This window comes from Sinocyclocheilus rhinocerous, unplaced genomic scaffold (genome assembly GCF_001515625.1).
Source record: "Sinocyclocheilus rhinocerous isolate Xijiao unplaced genomic scaffold, SAMN03320098_v1.1 scaffold1907, whole genome shotgun sequence".
Lineage (NCBI taxonomy): Eukaryota > Metazoa > Chordata > Actinopteri > Cypriniformes > Cyprinidae > Sinocyclocheilus > Sinocyclocheilus rhinocerous.
Genome location: NW_015628766.1, coordinates 457492 through 468232, shown reverse-complemented (window position 1 = coordinate 468232; position 10741 = coordinate 457492). Strand labels below are relative to the sequence as shown.

Below are 10741 nucleotides of genomic sequence, written 5' to 3'. Positions count from 1 at the left end.
GTTGAACCCCTGATGTCACATGGATTATTTTACAGATCTCCTTGCTACATCTCTGGACCTTGACCGTGGTTATTACAATGCTGTCGATGGGAGGGTCAGAGAGCTCTCAGAATTCATCAAAAATATCTTAATTTGTGTTCCGAAGATGAACGGAGGTCTTACGAGTTTAGAACGACATGAGGGTGAGTAATTAATGACAGAATTTAAATTTTTGGGTGAACTATCCCTTTAAGAGTTTTGTTAATTATATAATGATAATTAAGACAAATTATATTTTACAATAAAATATATTTTTAATAAAATCAGAGATTTATGTCCCTCCATTGATGTTCCAAAATGTTCACATATGGTCAACAGCAGCTCAACAGTACTTCTCTAAAGCAAAAGAACAAACTGGAAGCACAGGAATCATTCAGGTTTCATTAAAAATATATATTTTATTTGTGTTTAGAAAATCTTATGGGTTTGTAACTACATGAGGCTAAGTAATTGATGATAGAATATTCATTTTTTGGTGAACTAACCCTATAAAAGTCAGTGCTAGATGATGATCTAAATCTTAAAATAGGCAGAAACAATTAAGCATCCGATATCAGCTTAAAATCACCAATACTGGCTGATTATTAATATGATGCCAATATATCGTGCATCCCTAATCTAAACAGCATTAGGGTTGAGCTGCCATAATATACTTTGTCATATTAACAGTAAATACAGAAAACCGCTTTTAGAGCCCCACTGTTACTATTGAAACTTTGAGATGGACTATATGTGACAGTAGGGGACCTCACCCAGCTGGGCAGGACGGAACTAAGGCAGATTGTTCCTCAGCATGCCCAGTGAGATGAGCCCATTCTCAGGTAAGTCACTCTAGAGGAGGGGGGGCCGTCTTTAGAGACAGCAGGCAAGGATGAGATTCTAAAATAGACCGTTGCATGTTGTGCTGCTGGAAACGGTCCCACACATTGCCCTGCTGGCTCTTAGCAAAGTCAATGAAGATTTCACTCAAAGAAGAGTCTTTATAAAGCTCAGAGGAGCTGTGGGTGGTTTGGATTTGCAGTCCAAATCTGTAGACTTGTATGAAAAGGAGAAACTGAGATTTAACTGTTCGTACTCTGGATTTGGACTCTGTAATCGCATGATTTATACAGATTCAGCAAACCCTCCATCAGGGAATCAACCAAACAACTGATATGTAGTTACAAACAGAAAAAAAGACTAAAGCAAGCATAATAAAACGAATGAAATATTAAAATGAAAGTCAATGGAAATGAAACTGACTCCATAGTGAGAAAGACAACATGGATGATGAGTGGAAAAAAAGCCATGAAAGTCTCGTAGCGGGTTCTTACGTTATTCGAGCGCAGTGACACTCTTCCCCCACAGCGGGCGCAGAACTTGGTCTGGCAGTAGGAACACAGATGCCCACAGCCATCTGCAAACTTGGTCTTACGGCAGATGCCACAGGTAGGTGCATCATCTTTATGGACAGCCTGCTGTTGTTTCGTTTCTACCCCAATCTTCCTCACCTGCTCCTTATAACTCTCAAACTGCTGGTGCAGTGTCCTGACAGACAGAAAATAAAAATGGGAGAAAGAGAGAGAAAAAGGGGAAGCATTTGTTATGTATTGTTAGAAAAACAACCAGTGTTGTTACTGTTACCTAAAACTAAAACCTATTAGCACAGTTGTGAAGTATTGCAGATGATCAACTAAAAATGTTATTTTCCAGATCAAAATGAACACATCTTGGTGACGCAGATGAAATGTCTGGGTCCTTATAACTCTCAAACTGCTGGTGCAGTGTCCTGACAGACAGAAAATAAAAATGGGAGAAAGAGAGAGAAAAAGGGGAAGCATTTGTTATGTATTGTTAGAAAAATAACCATTGTTACTGTTACCTAAAACTAAAACCTGTTAGCACAGTTGTGAAGTATTGCAGATGATCAACTAAAAATGTTATTTTCCAGATCAAAATGAACACATCTTGGTGACGCAGATGAAATGTCTGGGTGATGGACAGCATTTAGCATATGTACAAACATCATATTAAATCCAAAATTCAATCTCAGATTTTCTTTCAAGCTGTACATATAAAATACTTCATCTGAATTGGAACCTAACTCCACTTTGTTTGTCTTCTCCCTTCACTGGAATGAAAATAAACTGTTAACGAATTGCCAATGAGGCGCTGCTGTCTGCTTTAAAAAGATGGGGCTTCATTCCAGTAGCATTTCTCAAAGGAACAGCACATTAGCATAACAGTTCCCTTATAGCAAGTGGTTAGCAGCTCTAATGACCACAGTAAAGACATTAAGCCATTTAAAATTTAGGATATAATATCATAATATATTATAATTAGATATCTATGCTCCATTATGAAGAAAACTCAGTATGTTTTTTTTTTATATTAGTGTTATTTTTCTTCTTAACATCCACATCCAAATAAAAAAAAAAACCATAAAAAAAAAAAAAAAAAAAAAAGACACAGCTCATTGTAAATTGTGAATTCATTGCACACAATTCTCTGTAAAAGTTGCCTCCAACACTATAGGCTGACAGGTAACCAAAATGTTCATCCTCCCCTTCTACCCATCGTCCCACCGTTTGTTCAACCCTATCACAACGCTTGTCATATGAAAATGTACATTGGTTACACTGCAGTAAAAATCATTCTTCAAGAAAATAAAACTGCAAAAGCAAATGCAAAGCATCACCTCTGTTTGTGGCGAACAGCCATGATCTGCAATTTCCTTTCAAAATCCCAAACCTGCATAAAGCGACTCCAGAATCCACTGAAACTCGCTAACAAAAGCACTCTTCCTACGACTTCTGCTCTCCATGACTGTAAATGCTAGCGTTCTCTCTTGCTTGACCACATTTGCAGTTTCCCTTCTGGAATCAGACAGCAGACTGCAGTCCCAGGTATCTGGATGGAGGTTGTGACTTTGGGGAGTCTTGGCCAGTGATGCTATGTTACGCAGTCAGGATGAAGCGTTACGTGGGAAGTCGAAGGCGTGGCGACAAGGATGAATCATTGGCAGAGCAATCAAAGAAAAGAAAAGTGACCTCTTTAAGGTTATGGGTGGATGTGCTTAAGGAGATTTATGGACATTTTACGTGCATTTACACATATCAAATCAGGTTGGCAAAAAGATCTTCTAAATAAGACAAGACGAAAATGTTTATGGATTTCCAGAAGAATGAGGATTATAAACATGAAGTCATTATTCAGGAAAGTAATACAATCACTAGATGATAAACTAGTTTACTGGAGTTACACTTGAAGATATAGACCTCTGAGAACATTGTTGAGGTGGAGAGAGTTGAATTTGCTTTCGGGTCAGTGTTCTCAGCTGGGAACAGCTGTCATGGTAGCAAGGGACCAGGTCTCCAGCCATCATGGAAACACAAGAAAGCCAGCTCTACACCTCTTAAAGAAACAGTTCACCTAAAAATGTAAATTCTGCCATCATTTACTCACCCTCATGTCACTGTCATTTCGAACCCTTATAACATTCTTCCATAATAAATATATATATATATATATATATATATACTTTTTGCACTTTGTTTTAAATAAAACAAAACCTTATATTACAATTTTCCTTTCCTCTGAAAAACTAAAAACGATAGAATAACAGTCACGAGAAGCTAATAAGAATCACCATTGAGACCAATCAGAATGACAAAAAAACTGTGTGAGTAACACTGATCATTTTCCCATCTAGTGATCTGTTAACCTCTGAGACCAGATAATTGAGACAGTGAGCTGAACTCGAGAGCCAGATCAGTTCATAAAGCATAATTGATAGGCCAATTATTGAAAAGAACTGACTCAAAAGACTGATTCGTTCACGGATCAGACATCACTACTTCTCATAGTGATAAAAAGAAAAAATCACCCTTTGTGTTCTAGGAAAAAAAGAAAGTCACAAGTTTGAAACAACATAATGGTGAGTCACTAATGAAGATACTTTTTTTCTCCAAGATGCTCAACCATAACTATTAGAGACTGGAACTATAGACTGGAACTACAGAACTAAGAACTATAAATCTTAATAAAAATGTACCAACAAATTTTCAGGTTTAAATTACATCCTGAATTGTTCTGTGATTCAAAGATTCAAAGTTAAAAGGGTCGCTGATAATGGCTAAATCTAGATCCCGTGATTCACTAGAGTACTTGGCTGGTCATTGGACCAAAATAGAAACACCAATACAAGCGGACATCAATAGATTTCTTTTAGAACAGACTGAGGTTAGCTCTGAGGGTTGAACTTCGGTCTCTCTACACCTTCATGAAAGGCAAAACAAGTCCTAAAATAGCAGATAGTTCACCCAAAAATGAAAATTCTGTCATCATTTACTCAACCTCAAGTTGTTCCAAACCTTGTATGAGTTCTGTTCCTCTGCTGAACACAAAAGAGTTTGAAGAATGTGGGTGACCAAACAGTTCCTGGTCCCGATTGATTTCCATAGTATGGGGGGGAAAAAATACCATGGGGCCAGAAACTTTTTGGACACCCACATTCTTCAAAATATCTTCTTTTGTGTTCAGCAGAAGAAAGAAACTCACACAGGGTTGGAACAACTTGATGGTGAGTAAATGATGACAGAATTTTTTGGGGTGAACTATTAATTTAACTCCAAGGCAGCCTCTGATGATATCACTGTGAGGTATACTTATAACTTTTTAACTTGTAACTTAGCTGTGCTAAATCCCAGGAGCAGACCAAAAAATGTGATGTATTTGGGACTCCAAAAGACAAGAACATTCTTTTAAGACATCAGGAAACCTTTGAGAACTTTGAGCTTTCCTTCAGGTTTGTTGTGTGACAGAAAATGCCATGCGGGATCAGAGAACACGGATGATCTCATTCTGCCAAGAAAGTAAGACACAACATAGGGACACCCAAATTCTTGACTGAAATATAGGAAACTTTTGTTTGTGTGCATGAAGAAAATCAGATTTCAGTGAAAATAGTAATAATTCCAGTGCTCAAATTTGATTAGCTAAGTGGCATTTTAAGAGTGGTAGGATACAGTCCAATAGCACTGGGACTTTTCATTGTTTGTATCAATCCACTTCTGTTTTACATGTTCCAGATAGACTCTTAGAGCCAGATTTATTAACAGCTTGCGTCAGGGCAAACCCTCTTTTGCAGTTGAAAAAAATACTGTCCGGATTTAGGGGAGCGCGGGGCACAAAGTAACGCGGGGTAAGTTGTAACACACGTAGTTTAAATATTTCCACACATGCTAGCATAACCAAATTTTCAGCATTTACTAGTTACCATATCAACATTATATAGAGAAAAAAAGTGCACCAAAATTCAAACGTTTTTTGAAAATATCGCTGAACATTTATTTTATTATATTTCTGGCTTAAGTAAAATTTTCATCTCAGTTTTTATTACTCATTTAAAATGAGACAAAGCTGCTATTATTTTAATCTCCAATCTGTTATTTTATTTTTTTCATTCGATCAGATAACATTGTAAGCTGTTATATGGTCATGTTACAACGTGCCCCTCAGCTGTTACAATGTACCCCCCCATGGGGCATGTTGTCACATTTCACTTCCAATTTTTGAGGGTAAATAAAGAAAAACGTATACACTGTAATTATGAAACAAAGCGACATATTTGTACTAGACAAGTGTGAAATTACTGTGGATAAAAAGAATATACTCTGAACCCCATGTGGATTTACACAAACTGAGAAAGTCAAAAAGTGTTACTTTGTGCCCCGCTCTCCCCTAATAAAGACACACAGTGAAAAATTAGCAATCAAATGGACACAGTCATTTTTACGTCTGACCTTATTGCATGCATTTGTTGGAGTTTCGCAAAATTTATGGGAGAAGAGTATTTAAATGAATCATGCAACATGATTTAATAAGGTTTGTGCTAATAAATTTACTTATTGAATTACTCACTAAAACAAATCATTCATACTACTAGGGCTGCATCGTTCACTCAACGATCACAAATCAATTAATTCAAAACACTGATTCTGTTATATATCTGTTATAACACCGTGTTGGTGTTTGGACTTTTGTTGAAACATTTTCCCTGTTCATATTGTGTCTGTTAGTTCCCCTTGTGTTAGCCTTGTCTTTGTAGCTCCCTTGTTAGTTCCCATGGTTACCCTTGTGTGTTCCCTAGACAACTGACCACACCCTCTCGTTAGCTTGTTAGCCCCTGTGTATTATAGTCCTGGTGTTTCACTTGTGAAACACTAGAGTAGGTCAGTCGATGTTCATGCTTGTGTTTGAAGTTCCTTGTTCCCTGTGTTTTTGTGGATGTTTATCTGTCTCTCTATAAACTACTCCTTGCACTTAGATCCTCACCTTTGACTGCTTTCTCCGCACGTTAAAGATTCATTTGGGATTGGTACTACTATGTGAACTCTTAGATGTGGAATAGATTGACTTTGCTTGGAACCATTTTTTTTTTCTGGTGAATCAAAAATAGACATGCTACAGTAACTGGCAATACTGTGTCTCTACTGTATTGTTTAAAGGGGTCATATGATGCGATTTCATTTTTTCCTTTCTCTTTAGAGTGTTACAAGCTCTTGGTGCATAAAGAAGATCTGTAAAGTTGCAAAGACTAAAGTCTCAAATCCAAAGAGATATTCTTTATAAAAGTTAAGAGTTAGCCACACCTACCTAAAACGGCTCGTTCGAACACGCCCCCACATATCTACCTCACTATGTGGGAAGATTTGCATAACGCCGCCCAAATGTTCACGCAAAGAAAGAAGACCTAACTTTATTCTCGCTGTAGTTTTGTTGTTGCCGCTGCCGCCATGTCGTGAAGACGCTGTGTGCTTCGTTGTGAAAGCGAAACTACTTTGTATGGTCTTCCAAAAGAGGACGATATCCGCTTCGCCATGCCTAGAGCTGATCCGTGCTGGTCGCCGAGGAAATACATCAACTTAGTGCTGTGGATCACCGGATCGGCTTTCACCGTTTTCACATCTCCTTCGTCGGATCCGCCGGGACCGCCGTTCTCGACCCCGCCGCCTCAGCTCACTCTTGCCCGGCTTCAGCTCAGGCTAAGCCGGGGCTTTCGCTCACGCTAGGCCGCTGTGTTTTTCGTTGTGAAAGCGAACATTATAATCCGTATTTATGTCCCCACTGGATGCAACAAATGCTTCGTTTGTAATGGGTTTTAATGTTTTTGTCTCGTCGCGCCGGGACATACGGAAATACAGTATGGTAGGGGCGTAACATTTCCGTCTCACGCTTGAGGTATTCGGCCAATCACAACGCACTGGATAGCTGGCCAATCAGAGCACACCTCGCTTTTCAGACCGATTAGTTTTGTAAAAATCGACGCGTTTCAAAAAGGCGGGGCATAGAGGAGAAACAATAATGTACAATATGTGGAAAATAATGTGTTTTTTTAACTTTAAACCGCAAAAACACATTTCATTACACCAAATACACAAACTAATGTTCTTTTTAGCAGCATCATATGACCCCTTTAACCATTTTATACAAGCAATATCACATTCACAATAGTGTGAAAACTATTACTTGTGTAATATTGGTTCATTAAAAGACAAAAGCTAAGACTAATTTGTATAACTGTGAAAAAGGAAAATCCCCTGTAGGATTTTCTTTACAGCTCCTCATTGCTCTAGTTTTCATGCTCCATGCATGGCTTTAAGCCCTCTACTGTACACACTGTACGATTTTAGCAATCCTATAAGATCATTGCAAATCACACTGTGCGACACGGATCTGATAAACTTGGGTACGACATGTATGCAGACTGTACGATGATGACACCTAGTGACTCGTAGGCTATGATGCACATTGCTATAGAAGAATAAAATGTCATCTGCATGCGCTAGTGGTAAACAAAAAGAGCATGATGAATCACACTTTGGCAGTTGTAGTTTTTATGTGTGCTGAAAAAAAAAGTGGAAGCGGCGAAAGAGGAAGGGATAAGAGCTTGAGGTAGGCCTAAGCAGTTTTATGTTTTAGCGCCATGTCGCGTTGATTTCATGTTGGATTTTTATTGGCTGGTCAGTAGACTTAAGTCGTAGCAGCAAACACACTGTGCGATGATCATGCTGAATTTTCTGACACTGATCGTAGGCTATCTTTGGTCTCAAGACCATGACAACGGCCGTCTTTTAACCTCTCTCACTGTACGACATAGGACCACCGATTAGGAGCCAAGATCACAAAAATCACCACGATTGTTTCTCGATGCCAATCTTTCATCTGGGACAGCCGGAAATCCTGCAGTGTGTAGAAGGCTTTAAAATGTCCCACAGACATCAGATCTCTCTCTCTCTATCGCTCTCCTTTTTCTCAGACATGGCCTGGCTAGTAATTATCACCAGTTGATTACATCAGAAGAGAAGAGAGCAAGAATGGATGAACAGATGGAAGAATGAGAGGGAGAGCGACAAGGAGGGCAGCACGGAAAAGGGTGGAGAGCAGGGAAAAGGGACTATTTCTATCTCACTTGCTGATTCCCGGCTGCCGCCTTGACTGGGTGTCTCTCTTTTTTTTCCCCCTCAATTTTTCACAAATTATTTTAAAGTGTCTAGCTGGATCAGCACTCAGGACACACCACATACAGTACACACACAAAAATAACCACACAAACATGACTCAACCCCAAGAGGACTTACCATACATTTAGGCTTTCAGTGATTTCTTAAATTACTATGAACTTGGAAAATACAATTTGTACAATGATCAGTATAGTTACACAAAACGAAAAAAAGGAAGTTTCTTTCAATAAAATGCACTGTTCACAGACCTATACAGTGAATTTATATAAAGAATCTAAATATTTCTAATTAACTTATATAAATAATTGTTAAATAATAAAGGGCTCTCTGCTGTATCTGCCTGTTGTGCTCCTTTCCTCCCCCTCCATTACACTCTATTTCTCTTTTTATACGTATGCGCAGATGTTTAGGAGTCTTTGTGGTGCGCAGATAAGCAGGGAGTGGAGGTACTGGAAAGGGGGTTCACTGAGTTCGGCCTGGACTGGCCCGTCTGGATCTAGAGGTGTAGCAGGAAGAAAAACCCTTTGTTTGCCAAATGTATTCCTTATATGTACTTGTTGTCCCCCTTGTATTCCTATATGATGTAATGTATAATTCTTATTGGATAAACCACTGCACCACCCTTTACAATGTATCTATAAAATCTACTAATGTAACAATAAACTTTGAAGAAGTTTGTGGACAGAGACTTGACTCCATGTTCAAGACTCTTCCCATGTGTCCATGCATTCACGAGTGAAAGGGGGACTACGAATATTCTGACGGGACCAAAATATAAAGAGTTAGTTTTTTTTAAACAATAAGGTATATAAAAACATTAATATATAAATACAAACTTAAAATATAAATATAGTAAGATTCATTATAACTGTGTATAAGTGAAGTTCATTCATAAAAGTAAAATCTATATTTTCAGCCACCATTGCATCCATTTGAAACTAGATACAGAGCAGCGGAAAGAAAGAGAAGTATCGATCAGTGAATCAGCTCATAAGTTAAAATCTATTCTTATCCATCATAAGGGAAGCAAAAGAGAGAAAGCGATGTAGAAACTTAGTGATAATGAAGGAGAGGCTGAAGTCACTATGGCCAGTGGTTTACAGTGTTGTATAAAATTGTCATACTTAATATATAAAAATATAAATATATTCCCTGATTCTCAGAAGGCAACACAATGCATTAGGCTGATGATACACGGGGCAACTTTTTGAGCAATTTTGCCGGGCAGCTTTTTTTGAGCAATGCTGCTTGGGCACTTTCCCATTGAGAATGGGTAACAAATTTCTATCTGGATACTTTAGATCGGTTTTGGGCCCTGTGTCTCACCTGGTTGCCCATTGACAGCAACATTGCCCAAAGTTAACCTGCAACATTGCTCAAAAAGTTTCCCCGTGTATCATGGAGTTTAAAGCTTATTCAGAAAACTAAACCAGTAGCACTAACCATTCCATTTTTTATCCTTCTGATTTATTATTACCGTATTGGCCCGAATATAAGACGACCCTGATTTTAAGACGACCCCCCCTTTTTCCAGATGTTCCTTTTGGAAAAAGGCTTTTTAAAAACCAAATCTTGTTTTTTCTCAGTAAAACACATTTTGTCTTCAATTATTTTCATATTGCATATTTTTCCTATTTTAATTTTTGTTTTGAAAGTATGGTAAAAACTGGTAAAATGTACCAACAATCACATTTAAAAAATATACACTTTTTGATATACCATAAAAAAAAAAAAACAGGTAGCCCATCTGAATTAGGACATTTAGGCTATCCATCTAATAGTAGCCTACCAAAATCTTATGAACAGTAGAAGTTAAATCTTACTGTAGTCTTCAAATCTGGGTACTGTCTTACATTTTAAAATCACAAAGGGAGTTTGGTCCCATCAGGCTAAAATGACAGTCACGACTCATGCAGCTGTAAGACTTTCTTTTTCTTTTGTTTTACTCGCGATCTTTACAACACGCATTACATTACGTATTTCATGGCACACTCGTTTTATGCGTATTTGGCGCCACCTAGTGTTGTGGGTGTATTATTGACATGTCAAAGTCTAGACCCTGAATATAAGACGACCGCGTTTTTTCAGATGTATTTCCAAGAAAAAAAACATCGTCTTATATTCGAGTCAATACGGTACTTGAGAATCGTCTTTATATAAAGTTTGGTATAAAAAATGAAAATTGATTTGTGATTAAA

At 38.0% G+C, this 10741-nt stretch overlaps 1 protein-coding gene across 1 annotated transcript in view; it reads right to left on the bottom strand.

Moving 5' to 3' along the window:
• The window catches only part of rims1b (regulating synaptic membrane exocytosis 1b), a 109386-nt gene that overhangs the window by 90363 nt on the left and 8282 nt on the right, over window positions 1-10741 (bottom strand). Inside the window, exon 2 of the mRNA XM_016550228.1 lies at window positions 1353-1566. Within this exon, the coding sequence (XP_016405714.1) occupies window positions 1353-1566 (214 nt within the window). The remainder of the gene's footprint in view (window positions 1-1352; window positions 1567-10741) is intronic.